The sequence below is a fragment of the Podarcis pityusensis genome (assembly GCF_964106645.2).
Source record: "Podarcis pityusensis genome assembly, chromosome: 16".
Taxonomy (NCBI): Eukaryota; Metazoa; Chordata; class Lepidosauria; order Squamata; family Lacertidae; genus Podarcis; species Podarcis pityusensis.
Window position 1 is genome coordinate 38,355,089 of NC_138041.1, and position 25,758 is coordinate 38,380,846.

The 25,758-nt window shown below is 47.6% G+C and overlaps 2 protein-coding genes across 3 annotated transcripts in view; one reads left to right on the forward strand and one right to left on the reverse strand.

The window, feature by feature from the left end:
• Window positions 1-495: 495 nt before the first annotated feature.
• KMT5A (lysine methyltransferase 5A) lies at window positions 496-17,112 on the reverse strand. Of its 2 annotated transcripts, none has more exons than XM_080985422.1 (8): window positions 16,969-17,111; window positions 13,441-13,559; window positions 11,674-11,830; window positions 9,257-9,464; window positions 7,706-7,793; window positions 6,308-6,367; window positions 4,151-4,341; window positions 496-2,848 (listed from the first exon to the last, which is right to left on the reverse strand). In XM_080985422.1, the coding sequence occupies exons 1-8, from the start codon at window positions 16,976-16,978 to the stop codon at window positions 2,638-2,640; spliced, it is 1,044 nt and encodes a 347-aa protein (XP_080841548.1). In that variant the 5' UTR covers window positions 16,979-17,111; the 3' UTR covers window positions 496-2,637. The 2 variants fall into 2 exon arrangements, 1 of the variants encoding a protein (XP_080841548.1); XR_013980464.1 differs by having other exon boundaries at window positions 2,712-2,848; window positions 4,064-4,341; window positions 16,969-17,112.
• Window positions 17,113-22,493: 5,381 nt separating this feature from the next.
• The window catches only part of SBNO1 (strawberry notch homolog 1), a 37,170-nt gene continuing 33,905 nt past the window's right edge, over window positions 22,494-25,758 (forward strand). The window contains exon 1 of the mRNA XM_080985045.1: window positions 22,494-22,665. The gene's annotated coding sequence lies outside the window, so the exon portion shown is untranslated. The remainder of the gene's footprint in view (window positions 22,666-25,758) is intronic.

Sequence of the window (25,758 nt, forward strand, 5' to 3'; positions counted from 1 at the left end):
AGGGAACTGAACCCTAGTTTCACAAAGAGCAGGGCAGTAATATTTACGACTAGGTGCGCTAATCAGGCTGAATCTGGCTCCATGCTGCAGCCACGGGATTTTAAGAGCTTCCCAGTGTACCCAGTGGCAACCACCCCCACCCTCTGCTTCTCATGCTCTGTTCTACAGCATAGTTGTGACGCCCCCCTGCAGTGTGGAACTCAGTGCAGCCAAACCGGTTGTGCTATCCCAAAACTGCCACTGGTGTTCCCACAAGCCCAAATGCTCGCACATGGCAAATAAAATGACCTCATAGACAACACTCAAAAGCAGCTTTCCCATTCTGTTGCCCTCTAGGTGTTGCGGACTTCAACTCCCATCAGGCTCAACCAGCCAGCCAATGGCCAGGGATGATGAGAGTTGTAGTCCAATGACACCCAGTACGAACATAGTCAGAGACAGCTGGGAAAGTGTGAAGGCAGAACCACAATGCTGGCTAAAGCAATCAATTCATCATTAATAAATACATCACTTTATTTTCTTATACAGAGAAATACTATTTTCTTCAAGGTGTCTTTTTTAAGCTTTTAAAAATACATTACCAAGTCAGGTCCCATCTCCCTTTGCCCCACCCCACCCCACTTGCTGCTCAAGCATACAACCAGGATGTCACAGTATTCATGGACATACACACCCCAACTGTCTCCCAGAGCCTCGGATGCAGCCAAGGTCCAAGAGCACTTGGTGCCAGCTTGAGGAGCACACCCAAAATCAGGAGTGGGAAACCTGATGTGCCCCAGATGTTGCTGGACTTTGCCTCCCAGCCATGGCAGCAAAGATGGCAAGTGATCTGGGGTGATGAAAACTAGATTCCAGCAACATCTGGGGGTCACAGGGTCACCATCCTTGCCCTAAGAGATATACTGCAAGTACCTATTTAATCCCACTAGATCTAATCGGAGGTGTGCCAAGGGTGCCTGTATGTGTGTGCACATACGTGTGTGTGTGTGTGTGTGTGTGTGTGTGTGTATGTACACCCACCCAGAGAGAGAGAGAAGAGGAAGTCCAAGTTTGGGGACATGGTCCCCACAGAGCAGTCAAGAGTAAATAAATAATCTCATGTTCGCACCAGAACTGATTGATGCTTCCCAGCAGCCAGATTGTTGAAAAAGAGCTTTGTCCCAAGAAACTTTCATTAAAAAAAAATCCCCTTAGGCAAAAGTCGGCCATTGATTCTATAAAAAGCATCGAGTTTTCTCCAAGTTATTCTTCTCCCTCTTTTCTATCAGAGAGAAAGTGCAGTTAATTATTAACATGTTGGCTTCACAGTTCTACGTGGATCAAACGCCCTTTATTTAAAATAAATTTAAAATAATAATCCAGCAACCTCAGGAGTGGAGTTCACAGCTCTTTTAAAAAAGAAAAACAGAGGCTGGGTCCCTAAATCCTATGTCAGCACTGGAGGACTTGGTGACAGGAAGCCAAACAAGGACAGTTGTGTGGCCATCCCAAGGTGGCAAGAGGCCGCTCACTGGGGCCTAAAACGCAGGAAGAGCTTTTCCCTTCTCTGACTACTTATCCGTGCTGGGTTTAAGACAGGAGGGGAGACCAGTGGCTCCCTCGGGATGTTAGTGGACTACAACTCCCATCTTCCCTGAACATTGGTCATTGCTTGGGTTGGGCTGATGGGAGCTGTAGTCCACCAGTGGACCACATGCTCCCCATCCCAGGCTTCAGAGAAGGGTGGCAGACCATATAGTCAATGGTTGTCCAAGGCAGGTGATGACAGACCAACTCGCTCCAGTTTACTTCCTTTAGCCAGGAAGGTACATCTAGAAGCAGTAGCTGCATAATCAGTGCCAGAAGGGTTGCAGGGACAGTCACTGTGGAAAGGAGAAAGCTTTGCTCACCTTTAGCAGAGCCTCACATAACCCCTTTGCCCATCTAGTTGCCAACCTAACAGGACTGTATCCAGTGCAGCTGTTCTGCTTGTGCAACAAAACTTCTCCTTCCTCTCCTCCCCATTTGCAGCCCCCAGGGTTACTGGGACAAGTACATCTCTGCCTAGATTAGACCCAATGGTTGCAGGAATCTGATTTCTGTTAATAGCACCAGAACCCACCTGTGAATTGAGAGAATCCCAGATGAAGTTCGGAAGTGTCTGATGTGCCCCGGAAAAGGCATTCACGGAAGCAGTGGCCAAAGAGGAAGGGGAAACAGGTATCTCCCCTGCCCCTGACATTCACCTGAGATGGTCAACACTCCTCAGACATTTATTTTCCTAATATTATCCTTTCCTCGCCCTCCCTCCTTCCCTCGCACGAGCAAAACTGTGACTTCAAAACAAACAAACCTTAGTAAAAGCTGCTTTCTCATCAGTAAAAATTCAGTCCCCAAAACCCCAAGTCAGGAATCACTGATTATTTCTTCTGTTCGTATGCAGATGGGTAGAGGAAGTGAGGATTAGGCAATCCAGATGAGCATAATGTATTAAAATCACCAGGAATTCAGGTTCAAGTCTGCTTGGGGTAGGGCTGGAAGACTTCCACCCTGCAGCGGCCATCTCAAATCACCGTTACAGAGCAGACTCAGGAAGGGGGTCTACCACAAGAGCTGTAAACAAGAGTCCTCTTGGTAAGTCCGTTCCAGGAAGTTGCGCTAATGTTTCAGCCACGGGTGGGCTTCAAGGGAAGCTTTGCTCCTGTCTCCATAATCGTACAAGAGTTCTTCGCCGGCTTTAATGTCACGGGAGGCGACCAGAATAAGGTGGGGCGTGCCATCAATGTCATGAAGTTTTGTCTGGCAGTTGCCGCATTTGCTGTGATTGATCAGCCTTCCAAGACGGTGGGTCTCTTTTGTGGCATCAACACTAGAGCAGAGAAGATAAGGAACGCTAAATCAAGAAAGGCACAATTTCTCTAGCAAAGCCTTGGGTCCCCAGATGTTGTTGGACTGCAATTCCCATCATCCCTGAGCACTCGCCCTGCTAGCTAGGAATGAGGGGAGTTGTAGCCCAACAACCTCTGATGGTTCAAGGTTGGGAAAAGCTGCTCTAGGCCAGTGGTTCTCAAACTTGTTTCAGAATAAAAATTTGTTCATGCCACACTGTTTTTTTTTATTGATAAGAAATACACTGGAAAAGAAAAAGAAAAATTCCCAGCAGTGCTTGATTTATTACATAGAACACAACTACTTTATACTGTGATCTTGGGATATCCAGAAAGTATAGAACAATGCAGCTACATAAGAACATGAAACATTCCCAGAAATAATTATAAACAAGCCTCTTAAATATGTACCTTAAGTATGTACACAAACACAATGAGAGGTGTAAGTTTGCTTTTTCCAGGTAATCTCATCTATATTAGGTCGTAATTTGAGACAAACAGACTCTCGTTTCATCAACATAAAGAAGCCTCTCTCTTTTCTGATCTTCCATATTTGTCAGAGTTGAAAATCCCTGTTCACAACAATATGTCATGGAGAACTGTAGAGTAGCCAATGCTCTTGAAGAAAAGCGTGAGTACTGTTCCTGGTTGTGTATCCAAAAGAAATTATTACTATACTATACTATACTATACTATACTATACTATACTATACTATACTATGGTGAAATGTTTAAATGTTTAAATTGTCCTTGAATCTTTCCACCACACTTGCCTCACCCTTTGAGAACCAGTGCTCTAGCACACTGGTGGGAAAGTCTGCAGCCTTCTGTATGACATTAGAACACAACACCCATCAGCCCTGGCCCTTTGGGGCTGAAGGGAATTGGAGTCCCACAACGTCGGGTGCACCACATGTCTCCCATCCTGGCTCTGTGTCATGGGAGTCATAGGCAGAAAAAGCTTCCAAACTACTCTAACATGGCCTGATTCTCAGTAAATATTTTGCCAGGATAAGAGGGAAATATGCCCCTTCCATTTTCATTCAGGAACCCGCCCCCATATCTCCAAGCCAAGGAAAACCCCAAGTGCGAAGCTGTCTGAAGCAACATTACCTCACCCTCCAAATTAGGGGTAGGGACTCTGTGGCCTTCCCAATGTTGTTGGACTACAACTCTCATCATCCATGACCACTGACCTACTGGCTGGGGCTGATGGGAGTTGAAGTCCACAGGCTCCCCAGCCCTGATGTAAGATGCATCTTCGCAGAAGGAGTGGAGCTCACCAGTATGTTTTTCTCAAGTACTGGAAGTAGTACATATAGCAGCCAGTGGAAGGGTCTTGGGCATATACAGCTTCTCGTTTCTTGGCATCCGTGATCTCAATGAGGTCCCCGTGATATTCAACCACAAACTCCCCTCGTTTAAAATGCTTGGTTGCAATGACCCCTCGCCCTTTACCAGCAATGAAGTCAATCTGCAGAGAAGAAGAAGACATGTTAACCTACCCGCAGGCCAGGGACGACTGCAGCTGTAGCTATGGACTTGTGGGTCTCCACTGGGATCTCCCCCGTTCTATCTTTGAGGAGCCGATCCCTGTTAACATATTATGAACTGCTTCTGAGACCTCCCAAATTTCTAAAATAGATTACTGCCTAAGACATCAAACACCCCAAAGCTCTGTGGGGAACCGGCTGCCCTCCAGTTGTTGCTGGACTGCAACTCCCATCATTCCCAGCCACTGGCTGTGCTAGCTAAGCCTGATGGGAGCTGGAGTCCAGTGACATCTGAAGGGCACCAAGTTGATTACCTTGGGGTCAGATTTCCCTTTCTTTTGGAGAAGCGGTCCAGGGACTCTGGCCCTAACAGCACCATATATTTAAAGCACTATGATGCTGTTTTACATAGTCATGGCTTACCCAAAGACTCCTGGGAGCTGTAGTTTGTTAAGGGTGCTGAGCATTATTAGGAGACCCACCCACCCACCCACCCACACCCACCCACCCACACACACACACACACACCGTTTGCCCTCACAGAGCTAAAATTCTCATAGTGGTTTAACAGCCAGTATTTACTCCTAGGGAATTCTGGGAACTGCAACTCTGTGAGGGGAACGAGGGTCTCCTAATGATTCTCAGGACCAGGGCTGGCCCACCCATGAGGCAAGGTGGGGCGACTGTCTTGGGCAGCAGGAGCCACAAGGGCAGCAGTTCCGGCCTCCAAGGAACCCATTGCCTGCTGCTGCTGCCACAGTGGCAGCAATGGCTGTGGTGCCCTCCTTGGAGGCTGGAACTGTGGTGCCCTCCTTGGCAGGACCCCCCCCCCATGGCAAACAGGCAAATAGAGGGTGCTGCCAGTCTCCTCCCACCTTCCTTCCCAATGTAGATCTTCATCCCCCTTCGTTCCAGATGTAGATCTTCTTCACCCCCTCTTCCCCGGCAGGGTGTGTTGCCATTTTGTGGTTTGCCTCAGCTGCCAAAAAGTCTTGGCCCAGCCTTGTTCAACCACCATTCCCTGGATTCTCTGAGGGAAATTTAAGGGGTGGAACACTGCTTTAAATATGCACTGCTGGTGGGGCCTCTGAATCAGAAGCAGAACTGCACACGGGGAAGGCCCCCCCAAAAGCCAAGGACTTCGCCCTGCTGTCCTCAGAAGATTTCACCACAGAGCCCTCGGCGCAACCAGAGCTTCCCCTGCCCTGTTAGAGTAAAAGGCTGCTGGAGCAGGCTGGGGCCCTTTAATAGAAAGCAGAGTTTGTGGCTGGGACAGAACTGCTGCCTCTGTGTGGGACTCAGTCCAAGGCCGACCGTTGCTGCAGCAACACCCGATTTCCGCTCTCTTGTTGCAGTCGGCCTGAACCCAGCACAGAGCAGCTGCTACCTCACTGGAGGTCAGAGGAGGACAGAATTATGATTATTTGTATTTACTAAATTTGTTAGTTGCTTTATTTTGGTCAAGGCAACAACAAAAAACCCTTTAAAAATATTTACATTACAATATTACAATAATCTGTTGTAATACTACAAACAACTAAAAATAAATACCTCCCACTTGGGGTGGGGGGTGGGGTTACCTTAAAAATATCCTACCCAGTACCCCTGCTGTATACTAATAGCTAACTCACTCTCCACAGGAGAATCCCAGCGTTGCCAAAATGGCACCTGGTGGACTGGGAGGAGCTCCTGGGATTGCAACTGGGCTGCTTGGCACTGATGGGAGTTGTGACCCAAACGGGTTGGGGAAGGCTGCCCCAAGGCAGGAATGGGGAACCTGTAGCTTTTTAGTAGCTGCTGGGCTACAGCCTCATCACTCCTGCTCACTGGTCTTGCTAGCGGGGGCTGATGGGAACCATAGTTCACCTGGAGGTTCACTGGCAGCCCAGGCCTGCCCTTGGAGGACAACCACTGCCAGCAGCAGTGCCAGGATGCTGTTGCTGTTACCTGCATGCCATCTTCTTTGCCGCTCTCTATTAAGTCATCTATCCGTTTTTTCTCCTCTATCTGAAAAGAGATCAAGAAACATAGCAATGCTACTTGGAAACACTACATTTATAAGAATGAGCCTAGGGCTGTGATCCCATGCACACTTTCTAGGGAGGAAGCACTGCTGGGCTCCATGGGGCCTACTGCTGAGTAGACATGCAAAGTGTGCACAGGATCACTGCCTAAGTGCTACTATTTAGAAAGTTCCTGAAGGCTTGCTCCCAAGCAAACATGATGAGGGATACAGCACTTAAGCAAAAGAGTTGGGCTGCAATCCTAACACACAACCACACACTTATTGGGAAGTCAAACTGATCACAGCGAGACTTGTTTCCCTGTAAATGCACATAGGATTGCTACTGCACAATGATAAAATCTGAAGCAAAAGTCTTGGCTTTGTTATATGCATGAAGTGGCAAAAGGATTCTCAAAGCCTCATAGAATGTCTGTGGTGGAGAACCTACGATGTCCCAAGGTTGATGGACAACAACTTCCTCCAGCTTGGGCCACTGGCCATGCTGCCTGGGGCTGAGGGCTGCTGAAGTCCAACGACCTCTGGAGGGCCACAGGGTCCCTAGTCCCTACAGCCAAAATGTCACATAGAAACAACAGCATTGGGGGCAGCAAATAGTTCATAGACCTCCTCTTGATGCCACCCTTCCAGAAAGGCCACAGAAACCTTTAAAAATAACCCCCAAACCCCATTACCTCAAAACCCTCATGCAACAGAGGTGCAATGTAATGTAACGCAATTGCTTCGGTTACATGTGCAGTAGAGGAGTAGGGAACCTTAAGCCAGATCCTGATTCTCCCCCAACAGGCCAAACTGAGACTTCAAAGTGTTGACATCTCAAAGCACAGCACTGTTCTTTAAATCCCCAGCACACATGGGCAAACTGAGTGGGATTAAACCCTCAGGAAAGTTTGACCCTGCAGGGGTCTCCTCTGCCACTTCCTGCCTGACAGGGCTGGCAAAGCAGACCCCATCAGGATTGGTGAGCGAAGGATTTAATCCTGCTGACTGCCAGGGCCATACAATTTTCTACTATTGCCTTTAAGAGGACGCTGATGATCTAACTCAGCACCTCCCATGCATCTGTATGTACGTATACCTTAAGTTTCTCTCTGTATGTTGCTTTACTAGGCTTTGCTTGGCCCCAAAAAGTGACTAAATAAGCAAGTGGAATTAAAAGAAAACAAAACCAGAAACAAGGAACTGGGCTGTCAGATGGGGCAGTCATTCCCATGGTACCCTTTGTAAGAGTTTTCACAGTTCCTTGGTGGAGTATCTGTCCCCAAGGGGTGTTTGGGGTTTGGCAAAGTTGTTTTAAGAGGCACTACAAGAGAAGACAGTACCTGTAATTCTTTTTTGCTCTTCCGGGAGCTTCTTCTAACAGGGTAATAATCTGTGACCTTTCGGTTCTGCTGCGTTTTCCCTTGGGCTCTGAGAGAGATGGAGAAAGCCACATGAATGCCCAGGGGCTCCCCCACTCTCCCCTTAAATCAGCCTCGTCTCTCCCAGGATGAGGCATCTCTGTGCTGAGTACGCCTATGAGGTTGCCACATCCCCATTCTGCTTGGGAAAGAGCTCAGTGTCCCTTCAAAGCTCTGCATCCTTTTGGCTTGGAGATGGGGGAGGGGGGCTGTGGCTTTTCAGAGGTTGCTGGACTCCCAACACCTCTGACCTTTGGCCATGCCAGCTGCAGCTGATGCAAGTTGGGAGTCCAACAACATCCAGCAACCACAGATCCTCAAGCCCTACATTATACCGTAACAACACCCAAAATCACCTTGCAATTGAAATCACCGCTTATACAATCAGTTTATGTGATCAATTTTTAAATGTCCTACCTCTTTCCTGTGATTTAGCTGTGATTCCTATGTTGCAGGAGGTTGGACTAGATGACCCTTGAGGTCCCTTCCAACTCTACAACTCTATGATTCCCCTCTTCCTCTTGTGTGTCCTTTTTATCCTCTTCACGTTATAATTGGTTATTCCCACTAGGTGTCATTATTGCTATGCCTGGGAGTACAGGCAACCCTCGTTTTGCACAGGGATTACATTCTGGGTCATCATGTGCGTCGGCAGAGCATGCATATACCCACCCCACCCCCTTTTTCTGCCACTTAGAGGTTTGTGGTGATGCTCGTGAGCACAGTTGCGTGTTCTCAGAATGCATCCAAAACAGGAGTTGCATGTACAGTATTTTTTTACTGTTTACAGACTGCACTCTAATGGCACCTACTGACAATAAGCAGGCATTAAAAGGTAAAGGGACCCAGACTGTTAGGTCCAGTTGTGACCCACTCTGGGGTTGCGGCGCTCATCTCGCTTTACTGGCCAAGGGAGCCGGCGTCCAGCTTCCGGGTCATGTGGCCAGCATGACTAAGCCATTTCTGGCGAACCAGAGCAGCACACGGAAACGCCGTTTACCTTCCTGCCGGAGTGGTACCTATTTATCTACTTGCACTTTGATGTGCTTTTGAACTGCTAGATGGGCAGGAGCAGGGACCGAGCAACGGGAGCTTACCCCGTCGTGGGGACTGTGGTTTAGACCACAGCGCCACCCGCGTCCCTAAGCAGGCATTAGCCCCATTTAAAAAGTGGCAGCTGTATTAAGCCAAGAAAAGCCATTCCATCAGGCTACAAGAAAGGAAGAAAAACGGGACTGCAGGGTCTTGCCATCAGCCCTGCTGAGAGACCAGCAACATGTGGTCCTCCTCTCTTCAAATTATTTTCCATTCCAGCTGGATATTACAAGAACTCCCAAACTAAGGAGCAGTGCTCGCTTTCCCCCACTCCTCCCTCAACCTCTGCTCTTCCTTTTGCATCATGACTTTCAGACTGTAAGCCTGAAAGCTGCCTTATCAGTTGCATTCCACAGCCACCCTTGGAGCCACACTTACTTTCTCTTGGAGCCAGGTTTGGTCTTGCTACCTTTCTTCTGGGCTTCCTTTCTGTTTGCTGCATCAGCGGGCTCTGGAGGCAGGGCTTTTGGAGGCTGTGGGGCTTCAGGTTTGGGACTAGAGAAGGAGGCTGGAGATTCACACTCTTTGCTGTTCTGGTCCTCAGATTTCATAGTGTTGTCGGCTGCATTGCCAATATTTAGCCTGTCTGCAAATGATGGCCGGGGGGGGGGGGGATGCAAATCAACATGAAAGGAGATGAGGCTCACATCTGCTTTGCTCCATGTCAAAACAGTGCTCCAGCTTAAACATTATTCTAACCCGCAGGAGGCGAAAAAGGCTGTGGAGATAGACAGATGCGTTTGACGGCTAAACCCATCCAACAACTGAATGGACACGCGAGTGCTGAAGTCAGTGAGCTCTGCTTCCCACCCAAACCTTGGTTCCTCTACCGCACGTCTCAGAAATCTTCTCTCTCCAAATAGTATGGGAAACAGCCCTACTAGAAAAATTAACTAATAAACTGAAACTGACACGGGGACAAACAGAAGAAGACGCCTTCACCCCGGTATGGCTCCCCTTTATCACATACACAGCCCAACAGGACAATGACAATAATCCACCAACAGCATACAAATCAATATGGCTAACCTGATCCAAAACACCCACCCACCTCACTCACACACGAAAATAAAGATCACCACAGCCAATCACAAGCAAACAATCACACCCTAGGCCAACCCCAACCTCTCTCACCACCAAAGGAACACAAGTGAACAACACAAGCAACGCTGACACCAAACTCTACATACATTAAACATAATAGAAACACCGCCACCCGACCCCACCCCCATCCATCTTCCCTCTCTCCACCCCCCCTTTCTTTTTTCTTTCTTTTTCTTCTCCCCCTAATGCCTCAACAAATGAAACGGATTTGTAAAAATGTTACATGAAAAAAACAACAACGAGGCACTACACTTCTGTAAAACAAGAAAATCCTTAATAAAATATTCAATATATATATATATATATATATATATATATATATATAGAAATCTTCTCTCTCTTTTTGCCTCAAGGGCTACATTACCATCTGGGCAACATTCCTCAGGCCACATGCCAGGAATAGAGGAGACCAGAGGCAAAGGTGTGCAGAGCAACAAACCTGAATGTTACCTCTGGGCTGTATCCAGTGCTAGTGGACAGATGGGATTTAACATTGCGCAAGTGAGAAATCCAGCGCAACCATTTTGTGCAAGCAGAAGCCCATTGTGCAAGAGATTGCGCAGTCTGTTACGTCACAGATATTGCCAGCATCCTACTTAGGCATTCTCTAGCGCAACAGCGTTCCACTGGGGAGACACTTTTCACCAGTGGAACAAGTCAGTCTGTAAGTGACCTCAACTCAGCACCACAGTGGACACAACATGGGACATATTAAGACCTTTAGAGGCCCTAAGGACTGAAATGATTATTGCACCCTCCCTGGTATGTAATTCAAAATAAAAACAACAAAGAAACCAAATTGCACAATATTCATCAGGGGACGGGGGATGAGACCAAATCAGGAACATATAACTCAGAATACTATATCAGTAATAAAACATATATTTATTACAACACAGGATCTGATTCCTTTGCATTAGTTAAATTAACGTTTGTAGGATGACCCCTGGTTTAGGTGGGAATAAGTAATAAAAAGAGAAGAGAAAAGAGGGGGGCGCGTGGGCAGAGTATGAGACTATATTTTCCCGTGATGCTTCTTCAAATGCCACATTATTTTAATAAAACATCTCATGCCCCAAGCATGTACTTAGCCTACCTAATGGGTAATCCAGCACTGGATACCACCCCATGTCTCTACCTCCACCTTAGAAATGCCCTGGATACTAGGATATGCAAATCCTCCCTGTAAACACCAAACATGTTGGCTTGGGGTTGGGGAGGTACTGGTCCCCTTCCCCCTCATTTTTTTTTCCAACTAAGCAATGTGGCCCTTGCAGTGAAAAGGCTTAGCCTCTCTTGGTCTAGACTCTAGAGAGCTTGAGAGTCAGTGTGACGTTGAAAAGTTGAATGTGGATGGGCTGGGGGGGATGAGCTGTGTTCACATCTCTGCTCTCCAGATGGATCTGGGCTCATCCTTGCGTCTCAGCCTAACCTACCTCACAGGGCTGTTGTGAGGATACAACACGGGGTGGGGAAGGGGAAAGATGCAGCGCCCACAGAGATGATGCAACATTACTGTAAGAAACCTCTTATGGTGCTTGTGAAAAAGCGTTTTCCCTCTGAGTGAAATCTAGGCAACAAATTTAAAAAGAAACATACATGTGCGTGCAAACACACACACACACACCTTGATCGAAATGGGTTTGGCCCCATTGCCAACCAAGTTGCTAATAACAAAAGCTCGTGCTTACCGTCTCCTTTTCTGTAGCTTTCATTCCCCATTTTGCTCTGGCATTTTGCCTCATGATGTGTGGCAGAGTTTTCCTCTTGAAGTGGAGGTCGTACAGAAGGAGGTTTGTTTGGACTCATGTAGGTATAGATTTTGGACTGGCAAGTAAATATGTTCTCCTAAAATGAAACAGTCAAAATATTCTAGTATGCAGGCACACGGGTTCTCTTGGCATATTTTTGTGCTTCTTAAAAATGCAACTCTAGAATTGTGGTGGATAACGCCAGCTTTCTTTTGGAGGTGGGTGGGCGGGCAGAGTGGGGAACTCACCAAGTTTCTAGCCCCTGAAGCTGAGGTTTACAACAGTGTGTACAATTCCCAATAAAATATCAGGATGCAACACTGGAAGAGAGAAACATGACTAGGATTCTTAGTGGCAGTGCACATGCATACAATCATAGCACACTGACATGGCAGTAACTGCTACTGGACTCAATGTGAATTTCTTCCACGTCATGAATAGGACTGAGCACATAAGAAAAGCCCTGCTGGGTCAAACCAAAGATCGAATCCTGTCCAGCATCCTGCCACTCCCAGTGGCTAACCAGGAAGCCTACAACTGAGGCAGGAAGGCAACAAGCCTCTCTGTCACATTCAGGGCTATACAGCTGCTGACCTGCCCTGGTACCTTTTGGTGAAGGGCAGGTGATAATCTAGTAACACTAACAATCTGCAAACTGGAGAAAATATCAGGGCTCTACCCAGACACAACTAAGTGCACACCATATCCTATTCTACTAGGGAGAATAGAAGGGGGAGCCTCTGTGGACACCACAGTGGTAACTCCTGCCTTAGGGAGCAATGCCCACTAAAACAGTGGGGATTTGTTTCCAAGTAAATATTACACTTTCAAAATGGTACAAGGGACCAACAGTTCTATCCCAGGAGAAAAGGTCTAATTTTGTACAGCATTTAGCTTTTGAAGCACTTTAGAAATAACAATAACAGTAGTGATAATGAAAGTAGCAGCAAGCAGGGGGGGGGTGAGGAGAAAGGAAGAAAAATGACTCATGTTAAGACCTAGTGCTATATTTCTGAGCTTGGAGCAAGGAGCTCAAATTCTTGCTCAGCAATGCTGGCCTCAGTTACCCAATTCCTTTCTGGCCTCATCTATAAAATGGGGATTGATGCAGCCTGCTTGATCAGAGTTGCCCTGGGTGGACAGCATACACAATCTGGAGTATAAAATACTCTTCGTGGGGGGGGGGGGAGCCCATAAAAGGCTACCATCCAGATCTGTGCCCCAACTAATTTTTAAAGTTCCTGAGAACCCTACTTTAAAAGGCTCTTTTCCAAAACAGGATCTTGAGTTGCCATTTCCAACCTTCCGACTTGGTGGGACCCTAGGATGACCAAAAAGGCGAAGGCGGGGAGGATCCCAGACGGCGCCCCGCCGCCAGCAGCAGCAGCAGGAGGAGTCCCTCGGCCCCCGACTGCCGCACAGCAAAGGCCCTCGCGGGGGCGGGTCACCCGGGGGGGGAGCCCCCGGCGCGGCGTCCCCGGCTGCGCTTCCGAGCCCACGAGCCTGGCGCGCCAGAGGCCTTTTCCGCCCGCTTCGGAGGCGCCGCGCTGCGCCCCGGGCGCGCTGGAGAGGCCGAGCAGCCTCGCCGTCTCCGGTCGGCAACTGCGGGGCAGGAGAGAGCGAGCGTGCGTGTCCCTGCGGGGAAAGGGCAGGGGGAAGATCCGAGGCTGGGGGAGAGGAAGGGAAGCAGCGATCCCCCCGGCTTACCCCGTTCATCCTGGGCCGGCTGGCGCCCCGCTTCTCGGCGCTCTCGGCGACCACCTCCGCGCCGCCGTCGGCTCTGCCCTCTCGGGGTCGGGACATCTTCCTCCTCCTCCTCCTCCGGCCTGCGGGTGGAGCGGGGTCGGGTGGCGGGAAGAGGACGGGCAAAGGCGGCGGTCAGAGCGCGGCGCCGGCTCATGCCCGGAGCCCCCGGCGCGCAAGAGGAGCCGCCGCCGCCGCCCCGCTTCCCACCACCGCCATGTTTAAAGGGCTGGCCAGGCTCCTTCCCGGCCACCAGGTGGAGCCGCTGCAGGCAGCTCAGCAGCCAGGGGTCATCTCCGTCCCCCCCCCCCCCCGACCCCACGGATTAGCCGCCCCCGCCCCCGATTCCGTCTGCCGGCAGCAAGCAGCCTTCAAGCTCCGGCACAGACCAAATCGCCATTCATCCCAAGTCCCGCAAAAGCCTTTCTCCCTTTGATTTTCCGCCCCTCCCGCACATGCCCCCCCAACAGCGGCCCTGATATGCACTGAGCATAAACTACCCCACTTCCAGACCCCCAGATATAGTTTCCAGCCTCTTCAAACACACATAACGCTGGATGACTTTCCCAAGTTACCATTCCTTCCTTCCTGGTATTTATGACAGCGCCTGATCCATAGCATGGCTTTCCCCCGGCGCCCCCAAAACAGTCCACCTCCTGCTACCACTCAGCTTCCCCCTTCACCCCTAGAGCTCACACCTTTTTATTAGGACTTCAGATTCTTTAATAATGGTGCTGCAGGACGACATTGAAGAGGCACTGACACCAACAAACACGACTTGTTGAATTTCTGTATGCCACACAAGAACCTGCAATTGTATGCACCCCCACGATAGTTTTTTAAAAAGCTTTTTTCTTATTCCACAGGGAGCCCCAGACCCCTTACAAAGTAGAAACCCTCCTCCCCAGAGAGTTCTGCTGTCATTTGCACTTTATCTGCCAACTAACTCTTTGCCCTGCCTCTGTACCTAAACATGCTCCACAGCCTATAGACTGAAATATTGTGGCAGGGAAACAGAATAATTGCAAAACAACCAAGTCATAAATACAGGCAGCCTCAGACATTTGACATTTATCTGTGCATATTCACTGTGTTCAGTTTTGCACTACAATTCAGATTATTGATGACTGTTGGCCATACAGACTGTGGCTGATGGGAGTTGTAGTCCAAAACGCCTGGAGGGTGCCAAGTTGAAGGATCCTTGGTGTGTAGGATCACAAGTTTATTTGTGCCTAGCTGTCAACGTTCCCCCCTTTTTAAGCAAAATTCCCTTATTCCGAATAGGATTCCTCGCAAGAAAATGGAAAAGTTGACAGCTATGTATACAGTGATGGCTTAGTCATGGAATAGCTCCAGTCATAGAATAGCTCCTTATACCTCTTTAAGCAGAAGCAAATTGCTTCCTTGGAAGTGGTTGGGCTACAAAATCTGGGACCTCAGACACTCGCCCATGGCTGCAACCTTACACATATAACTGCCTCAACTCCATATTCCTTCAGATTTCCCAGCACACAGTATCACGGTTCATATCCTCCTAACATTTCTGCAAGGTACCTCAGATACTACTTAAGAACATAAGAGACTGTTGGATCATGTCAGTGTCCCTTCTAGCCCAGCCTCCTGTTCTCACAGTGGCCACCTTCAAGCAGGATCCAAGCCCAAGAGCCTCTCGCCTCCTGCAGTTTCCATCAACTGGCATTCGGAAGCATTACGGCCTCCAACCATGCAGCAGAGCAGAAGCATCATGGTTCGCAGCCAATGGTTGTCTTTTCTTCCAAGAATTTGTCTCATCATCCTCTTTTAAAGACATCCAAGTTGCTGGCCATAACTACCTCCTGTGCAAACAAGTTCCATAGTTTAACTATGCACTGTGTAAATAAGTACTGTACTTTCCTGTGTCGCTCCATCTCCTTGATCATTTTGGGTGCCCTTTTCTGAACGTTTTCCAATTCTTCAGCATCCTTTTTGAGGTGATCTCATATTCAATTATGCATTCCTTACAGTGCCCCCCATCACCTGAACTCCTAACCTTAAACAATTTCTAGAGGGAGATGCTAATGTTCTTATTTGTGGCTACACATCTGGAAGTAGCCAAATCTTGGGGGTCTGCAGCAGGTTTGTCTGTTGATTCTTGGTACATACATGTTTGGTCAGTTGCTCAGGTTGGGAAATTGACATGCCAGATCAAAGCAGCCAGTGGCAAAATGGATCTTTTATCCTCCTACACTGCTTGGCATCCATTCATCTCTTAAAGATGATGTGATTATCAAATCAGACAACCACATCAAACTCATGGAAACCTTTGGGGAATTTACTGGACTAATGACCTTAATTCACAGTGTAGGCATTCTCTTTGTATTGGCGTTAACCTTAAGCTGCCTGTTACACTTTCTTCCATGAGAATTAAGCAACTAGCTGCTGTTGCTGTTTTTTTATTTGTCTTTCAAATGTTTGTTGTACAGTATGTGAAAATGCAAATTTAAAAAATACCAAAACAACAACAACAGTTTTCAGAAGGGTGAATTAACAAAACACTATATTTTATTCTACATACAAATCTTAATTTCGGAAGCTTCCACAATTTATCGATTCAAATCCTTTTCCTTTATTTATTTATATTGGAAGTGCTTCCAATATTAATTAAACAGCAGACTTCTTTTTGATTTTTTAAAATTAAAATTATGAAAGCCGTGGATGGGAGGGTTCCCCTTTAGAAGAGGCATTATCTCATATTCAGAAAGGAATGCCTCTCCTTAGATAGGGCCCTTCAGAACTGTCAGGTAGCTATTTACACAAACTTACAGCACAAATCCTAACCATGTTCCAAGTAAGTCCTACTGAATTCACTGGGGCATACTCCCGGCTAAATGACACTGAGAGTGCAGATTTAATCAATTTTAAAAGCCATGCTGCTAGACAACTAATCCTAGATGCAGGTAACAACCACATCCCAACACCACCCCCCTGACCACTGGTCCTGCTAGCTATGGATTATGCAGGGACAATGTACATAGCCTCAACAACAGCTGGGGAACCAAGTTTGAGAAACACTGGTATAATTCAACTCCCTTCAGCAACTATCCATTACAGTTACACACTGTAAAAGCTCAGAAGATATCAGAAGAACTGGTAGAATCAGGGCCGGGGGAAAGCCCCACGCCTTTTGCTGTTAGATCCCTACAGAAGTGCAATAATCGTCTAAAACTGGGGACCACCATCCATGGTTCCCGCTTGTAAGGTGCCCCTGCTCCCCACCCCCAGGACAACTTGAATTTTTCCACCCACGCACCAAAAATCCCATCTCCCATCCTGCAGCTTAGCTTCCGTTCACTTTTAAAAATTCACTCCTCAAAAGGCAGACCCCTCCCCACTTCCCATCTTTGCCCCCCCACTCCCCACCATCTCTCTCCATTTGGGACCCCGCTCCTCCCATATCAAATTCTTCCCGAAACCCCATCCCATAATAGTCCTCAAACCAATGGGGAGGAATACCTCTGCTCATGGTCGCCAGTAGCAAAGCTCACAGCCAGCAGCAAACGGGGCAGACGAGAACCAGCCGAGGGGGGCTCCTTTCTCCCCGTTTTGGACAACCCGCAGCAAAGATGCGGGAGCTTTCCCCAACCTCTCAACCGCTTTCAAAAAAATGGATACAGTGGAGTTTCTCCTTGTTCGATTGGTCCGGCTGCCCGCCGCTCACGTTTCCCGGGCCTCTGGTTGGCTACGGCTCCCTTTCTGCACTTGAACCTCAGTACAGCTTCCCGAGGAGGAGTGTTTAAAATTGGCGTTCGGCTGCCGCTGATTGGCGAGCGAGGGGGAGAGCAGGCGCATGATAGGAGGAGAAGGGTGATAGTTGTCCCTCCTCTCGGCGGGACTAACTCCACGTGTGTGTAACAGTTTCGAGTTATTATGTGTAGCAGGCGGAAGGACCCAGCTGTTGTTGGACTACAGCTCCCATTATCTCCCGACCACTCGTCCTCTTAGCTAGGGTTGATGGGACTTGTAATCCAAAAACAGCTGGGGACCCAAGTTTGAGAAACCCCGGCATAAGGAAACACGTATCTGATAGAAAGTGCCACAGAGTTCAAGCTGAGGCTTTTCTCCAATAAGGGGATTTAGGGTTGCACCCTAAGGCTGTAAATCAGGTGTGGAATCTGCTTGCTTGCTTGCTTGCTCGTTTCATTAAGGTAAAGGTAAAGGGACCCCTGACCATTCGGTCCAGTCGTGGCCGACTCTGGGGTTGTGGCGCTCATCTCGCTTTATTGGCCAAGGGAGCCGGCGTACAGCTTCCGAGTCATGTGGCCAGCATGACTAAGCCACTTCTGGCGAACCAGAGCAGCGCACGGAAATGCCATTTACCTTCCCGCTGGAGCAGTACCTATTTATCTACTTGCATTTTGACGTGCTTTCAAACTGCTAGGTTGGCAGGAGCAGGGACCGAGCAACGGGAGCTCACCCCGTTGTGGGGATTCGAACTGCCGACCTTCTGATCAGCAAGTCCTAGGCTCTGTGGTTTAACCCACAGCACCACCCGTGTCCCTTGCTCGTTTCATTGTTTGATTGTAAAAAACCCACCACTCAAATCGGTTTACAAAAAGATTAAATAATAACACTGAGGAAAAATTACAAACCTATTTTAAAATATGCAAAGGTTAAAATACTGAAACATCTTAAAATTACCCTACCCTTCCCTCATTTTCCCTCCCACAATCTATATTTTCTCATACTGTATCAGGGATACTCCATAAAGGAGAGGGTAAGAGAAAGTCTGGATTGAGGGAGAGGAAAGTGTGGGAAAGCAGTGATATAGGACTTACCAACAAAGGTCCGTATAGTTAAAGCCATGGTTTTCCCAGTATGTATGGAAGTGAGAGCTGGACCATAAAGAAGGCTGATCGCCGAAGAATTGATGCTTTTGAATTATGGTGCTGGAGGAAACTCTTGAGAGTCCCATGGACTGCAAGAAGATCAAACGCATCCATTCTTAAGGAAATCAGCCCTGAGTGGTCACTGGAAGGACAGATCATGAAGCTGAGGCTCCAATACTTTGGCCACCTCATGAGAAGAGAAGACTCCCTGGAAAAGACCCTGATGTTGGGAAAGATTGAGGGCACAAGGAGGAGGGACGACAGAGGACAAGATGGTTGGACAGTGTTCTCGAAGCCACAAACATGAGTCTGACCAAACTGCGGGAGGCAGTGGAAGACAGGAGTGCCTGGCGTGCTCTGGTCCATGGGGTCACGAAGAGTCGGACACGACTAAACGACTAAACAACAACAACAGGACTTGTCTATGGGACAACATCTTATAGACAGGAAAGAATCAGTGGAGGTACAGGGAGCTTTCTACCCACATTAATCAGCAGTATGGGTGAGCCCTAAGTGAACGTCTCTTTCGCCTGACTCCTGTTGGTGAATCTTGGAGCTCGAGTAAAACACAGTGCAGACCTTGCACTCCCGATATGCAGTGCATAACTACCGAACCACCAATGAGTTTTACTTCTGAGGAGACATGCAACTATGGCGCTGCTGAAGTTGTGAGTATTCTTCACAAGTGAAATTATTCTTTAATAGCTATTATTTATTATTTAACAGTTGCTTTTTATATAAAAAGTCTCAGAGTGTCTCAACATAAAATACAAGTTAGAATCATAGAATTGTAGAGTTGGAATGTACCATGAAGGCCAATTCATTAAAACAATTCATCTAATATTTAAATAAACACAAAACACCTCAAATGTGCATCCTGTAACATAATGGTGTAAACTGGAGTGGAGGTTAGGCTGTATGATGCCTGCATCCCTTCTAATTCTTGAATCCAGCAAGGGTTAAAATCCTTTGGAAGATTCCATTGTTGAATTAGCCAGGGAAAGGTCATAGTTATCATCTAAGTATGGAAGTGGCTTTCTGTCAAAAGGACAAATGGGTGGGGGTGCTCTCTCACCTGGCTCCTGTAAGAAAGACAAAACCAGAGTCCTGTGTGAGAGAGAGCTGGGCTAGAAGCAGGCAGAAGTTGAGTGTGAGAGCCAGGGCTTTTTTTTGCAGCTGGAACTCGCATGAACTCAGTTCCAGCACCTCTCAGGTGGGGACCACTGCCATTCTAAGAGACTGAGGGAGGTCTTAATGGTGAGTTCCAGCACCAAATTTTCAAGAAAAATAGTGGTGAGAGCCATGTTTGAGTTCTACTTGAATCCAAGGCTGAGAGAAGCAATACATTTTTATATATATTGCTTCTCCCAACATATGTATATGCATAGCTGTCAACATTCCCTTTTTTTGCGGGAAATTCCCTTATTCCAGCACCGTTTCCCACTGCTTCCTGCTGCTATCCCAGATTGTTAGATATCCCATAGACTGTCCCCGGGACAGGTGAGGCTGCTGATCCCTTATTTTCAAATCTGAAAGTTGACAGCTATATATATGTGTGTGTATGTAAGTATATGTATGTATGTTGTTGTTGGTATCCGTCTGTCTCAGGAGAATCATAAAGACAGAGTCTCCCCTGTGTTGTAAACAAAAATTGCCCTTTTCCCTTATGGGGTATCCAAGAGCCCATATAGAGTCCTTACATAGGTTCCCTATTGGTAGGAGAGAATAACAGAGGACAATCAGAGAATATTGAGAAGCAAAGTAGCTATTAAGCTTGATCTTTATTGATCTATTGCAACAGGGTGCTCCCCTCACCCACAGGAGAGAGGAGGGACCCAGAAAAATGGTATGCAAGGCCTTATAAAGACTTTTGAAATTCCCATCCTGTAAATCAGGACCACCCCCAGAAACATCATACAGTGGTGCCTCGCAAGACGAAATTAATCCGTTCCGCGAGTCTCTTCGTCTTGCGGTTTTTTCGTCTTGCGAAGCACGGCTATTAGCGGCTTAGCGGCTATTAACGGCTTAGCGGCTTTAAGAAAAAGGAAACAAACTCACAAGAACTCGCAAGACGAAACGTCTTGCGAAGCAAGCCCATAGGGAAATTCGTCTTGCGGAAAGACTCAAAAAACGGAAAACTCTTTCGTCTTGTGAGGCATTCGTCTTGTGAGGTACCACTGTACATACATCACAGAAGGGGTGTAACCTAAGACCATCCCTCAGATACATCACACCTACATCACAGAAAAGGCGGTCTAAAACAGAATTTTGAATAATGGTTTTCTCCTGTTATCTCCTATCTGGCAGGTTACTTAATTGGATTGCCTGGGGAGCCTGGCCGTTCTTTTGTAGTGATAAATACTTAGTTCCTGGGCCAGGTCACAGACTCACACCCTATTCAAACACAGACATACCCTTAAGACAGGATTTGTGAAGGAAAAGACAATGGGGACGCTTTTCCAGTTTGACCTTGCAGAGAAAACATTTGCTCAGTTTAGGAATCAAAATGGTTTCAGGTTGGCCTTCCTGTGCTGATCTATGTATGTGCTTGGTTGGTACACTTATGAACATTATCATATATCTAAGACAATAAAATTCCTATCACACTGTGAGTGAATAAAAAGATGCCTAAAATATTGAAGAATGCTCTACACCACAGAAAATGAAAACACTGAGAACTGGCAACAGGAAGATTTATTTCAGAAATGGAAAACGACTTCCAGATCCAGTCTTAACCTTTTTTCCATAGCAGTCAGTGCATTTAAAACACATGGCTTTCCCCCAAGGATCCTGGGAACTGTAGTTTGTTAAGCGTGGTGGAAATTGAAACTCTGAGGAAACTACACCTCCCAGGATTCTTTGGAAGAAGCCATTGTGCTACGGATATGACCAAAGTCCCATTTGATGGGCATCTGCTGTTTCTGCCCCTTGTGTGATGATGAGACTCCAACAGAATCAGACAAGATTCTAAATAAAAACACCAGGAAATTTTTTACACAGCTTTCCCCATGAGACCTTTACTGGGGAGTTTTGCGCAGTGCAACACCTGCGTTCATAGTATAAGTCACAGTATATGTGGTAACAATAAGATTCTCTGTAAATACGGTAGGTGCCAGACAAAAACATTCCTCTACACCAACGGCCTTTGACCCATCTACGTACAGCCTTTTAAATGGTTTTGTGCGTGGGTGGAGTCACTGTTTTTTGTTACGTATTTTTGTATTTCTATACTAAATACAGTAGTGGTAATAAGAAATAGCGTGTGCATTTTCTCTGAAATGGAATTCGACTTTGAGAGGTGGAGAGGCAGAGCAACTGGGCTTCAGTTTTTACGCCGCGCTGGCTCCAGAAGACGAGGACGTGCAGCTACATTTAGGGAATGGGGCCAAACGCGACACGCGTTGCTGCGGATACTTCCCATGCGAAAGAGAGACCCGCGTGCGCGCCTGCGCGGTGCCTTATCTGCGCCCCCGGACCTTCTCCTCATGGCTCTCTCGGGAGGCACGACTCTCTCCCGTCAGACCACACGAGTAACAAACTCTCGCGATGCGGCCGGACGTGTGACCTCTTAGTCTTGCGTGAGCACGCACGGCGCCGCCATCTTGGGAAGCAGCATCACGTGACTCCCAACGGTCGTCTCCTCGACCTCCTCCTTTTTGCCCCTCCCAACGGGGAAAAAAATCGGGCCTAGGCCGGCCCTCGAGCCTGAGGCGGCAGCTTGCGGGTTACTCCAGCGAACTACGAGCCGGCGTCGGGATTCACGGAGGGGGTTCGCATTTGAGAAACCTCCCCCCGCCGCGCCTCCCCCTCCCCTTCGCATTCCTCTGAAGTGAGGGAAGAGCGTGAGGAAACGGCGGGCCACGTGACCGAGGGACGCGGCGAAGGATCGTCCGGGCAGCCCGCCACGTGATGCGAGGGAAGGCGGCGAAGGAGCTTGTGGTGACGACGCCGCGGAGAGCAAGGAGCACGCGTGCGCACTGGCGTTTCCCTGGGCGCGAGGGGCAAGGGAGACGGGAGGGGCGGCGGAGTCCGGGCGATGGTCACGTGGCTGCGCAGTGGCGTCGCGCGTCTCCGGGCAGAAGAAGGCGGCGGCGGCCGCAGCAGCTCCAGCAGCCGAGCCGTCCTGCTGAGGTCACGTGGCGCAGCGTCACCCGCCGCCGCGAGCCTTTCCCTCGTCGCGCGCCGCCGCGCCGCCCCCTCCCTCCCCCTGCCCTCTCTGCGCGAGGGGAGGGCAGGCGGGCGCGCAAAGATGGCGGCGGCGAGTTAGAAAGCGGCTGAGGCGTCGAGGAGGGAGAGCAGCTCGGCGGAAGGAATCCCGGCCAGAGTGAGTCCCTCCTGCCCCGACCCTTCTGGGGCGTTTTTGGTTTTCATTCGTCGGTGGGGGGTCCCTCCGCTGCCGCCCCGCCTTCTCTCTCTCTGTCTCTCGTAGCTTTGCTGTATTGAAGGAAGAAGCGCCCCCCCCCCGCTCTCCTCCCCCACACGCACCTTCTCTCAGGTGTTGCTCTCGGGTCCCCTCCCTCAGGGCTGCGCAGGGGAACGTTTTCTGCCGCCTCTTCCCTCCCCTCAGCGCACCCCAGACGGGCTTAAGAACACCAACACAGCGCAGAGCCCTGAAGTTCTCCGTTGCATTGCGGGGAGGGGGCTCTTTCTTCCCCCAGCCCTTCAGCTTGAGAATAAGCATAACTGGCCCCATATAACACACATAAAAGAGGAGGAATTTGCTTTAAAGCCACCCCTGGGAAGAAAGTAACTGAGCTGGTGTGTCGTCTCCTTCGCACACTCGCCCCCCCCCAAAAAAAATTCTTACGGGTTTTCCTTTCAATTTGTCTATGGTGCAAGGGGTCTTCTTCCTCCTTCCCCATTAGGAATGGGGTTTTCTACTTTCTTTGCGGTTTATGCCAAGCTGTTTTACTGTTGGAAAAGCCTTGCAGCTCCTGGTGCGGCTTAGCTTGGTGCCCTCGAGTTACTGTTTGACTGCAGTTCCCATCATGCTTCATCATTGGCTATGCCAGCTTGTACTGATGCGTATTGTAGTCTAGTGAAATATGGAGGACAGCACATGGGCTACCACTGACCTAGTGTCTTCGTTAGGGCAGGGTCTTGTTTCCACCTTAATTGAACTAATCATCTAGCACCCCCTGCTTCCACACAGGCTGGGCAGAGAAGAAAGATGGTGAGGACTGAGTGTGTAACAGGTAATCCCCTAATGTATAGCACTGTAATTGTATATGGTCCATTAAAAAAAAATCTAATCATTTCTAAACCAAGGTCCTTGCACACACCTTGCTTAAATCTAAATGTTAATATCAGTGGATACATCAAGATTAGAGATAGTAAAGAAGCATGGTCTTTCAACTCCAGTGTTTTGAAATAGCAGCTGGCTGTTCTGGCTTGCTCTATAATGTATGGAGCCTTTTTCAGTGAGCTGGAATTTATGCTTCTTTTGTTTGTGAAAGAAGTTACAATCTTCAGCTTATAGCCCTTTGTCAAAGGATGCCTTGAGCTACCTTGTTGAGGTGTGTAAGTTCTAAAGAGAATTGGCTGCATTTAAACGTGGGGACAGCTGTAGTTTGTTCTGCCTGCCTGACTAAGCAGAAATCATTTTCATTCCTGGATGTTTCTAGTTCTCTTTCCTTATCTCAGCAAGCAGACTTTCATCTTTGAGGGAAATGTAAAATTCTGCTACTAAGAGGGGGTGTTCTAGTTGATCAATCAATACCATGTGTATAACAATTACACAGGTGGATCTAACCAAACCTGGAGGTTTATGTCCTGCACATGTGGTTTATGTGGAAGGCTAAGATCTGGTGATCCATATAGGAACTTTTTCGCGGCATTCCTGTGGAATCATCATTGTTTGGAAAACATTAATTTGTGAAATAGATCCAAAGTCTGTTTAACCCAGAGCCAGGGAACTTGTGGCCTTCCAGAAGTTGCTGAATTGCAACTCATATCATCCCTGGCCATTAACCCTGCTGGTTTAACTTTGTGAACATAATTCTCAGAGTTTGATAGGGGAGAACAACTTACCTGGATCTATTTTGTGAACATGAGTATATTTTCTTGCTCCAAAGACAGAAAACATTCTGCTTGAAATAAATGGCACTTTTTGAAAGCTGTTGTATTCAACTTAAAATCCTGATAAATGACTGTGATAATTTTCACAGGCTTTCCTGAGATTCTCTTTTAAAAATGAATATATTTTATCCATGACCTAGTTTCATATTATTAGTTATTAAATGTATTAATCATTTGTTACCTAAAATGTCTGCAAGTGACTTGCATTTAAAAACATATACACAATACATTGTACTGTAGGCAAGGGGAAAATGTCTCATGCAACATATAAAAACCCCACCCCCAGTAACAGCTACAGGAAGCTTTGGTTGTAAACCAAACTCAACTGAATTTATCAAAGGCCTGGGTAAATTGTCTCTTAGACTGGTGCTGAAAAGATTTCAGTGAGGGTGCCAAGCAGGCCTCCTAAAGAGAGCATTCTACAGATATGGGACCACTATTGAAAAGGCCGTCTCCCTTTGCCACCACCACCTTCCAAGCCTCCCTCAGAGGAGGGACCTGGAGAAGGGCCTCACATAATGATCTAAGGGTCCAGGTATGTTCAATTCTGGAATGCCTTTCCCAATAATATTGGGCTCCTGAACCATAAAGAATATTAAAAGTCAAAACCAGCACTTTGAATTGGGCTCAGAATCATACAGGCAACCAATTTAATGTGAACAGAATTGGTGTTCTGTTCTGTTCATCTTAAACCTGTGAGGCTGCAGTAACTGAAGCTTCCAAACTGTTTTCAAAGGCCCCATCCATCAGTTGGAGGGCAAAGTGTTGTACTTTATTACAACCACTATAATCCACCTTAAAAATGATTCAGGTGGAAGGCTTCATATATATAGAGAGAGAGAGAGAGAGAGAGAGAGAGAGAAATTGTCAAAACTTAGTAGAGCTCTTGATGAAGCTGCACACAACTTTAGAGACCAATTCAGTTCATTCAAAACTCAAGGGAGAATAACCTTAATAGTAAATGTGTTTTAGTATTGCTTTTTGGTAGTTCACTCTGTGCTCTTCATTACTGGAAACTAATGGTATCACCTTCCTTGTTATGGGAAGGGTTAGTCTAATGCAAACAGTTGTAGTAAATGAAAGAGAAATTGTGGCTCTGCGTTTAAAGTTAACAGTATTGAATATGGTCAGAGTATAGCAACCATATATGCTGAGCAGACTTTACAGAAAAGTAGAACCAAGTGATAATGTCCATATTAAGGACCCAAAGCAGAAAAATAAAAGTATTGGGGGGTGATACTTTATAATTTGGCCAACTTATCCAGGTGGCTGTGGCCAACATGTGATACCCCTTTCTTATGTGACACAGGCACTCCTGGAAGAGAGTAGAAGAACCCAC

Bases quoted from the DNA above. Each gene is read 5' to 3' on its own strand.
- KMT5A (XM_080985422.1), bottom strand. The intron at 11,831-13,440 runs GTAAGCCGGGGG...GTTTCATTTTAG, and splicing joins GCCGGCCCAGGATGAACGGG to GAGAACATATTTACTTGCCA. The intron at 7,794-9,256 runs GTAAGTGTGGCT...CATCTCTCTCAG, and splicing joins AAACCTGGCTCCAAGAGAAA to AGCCCAAGGGAAAACGCAGC.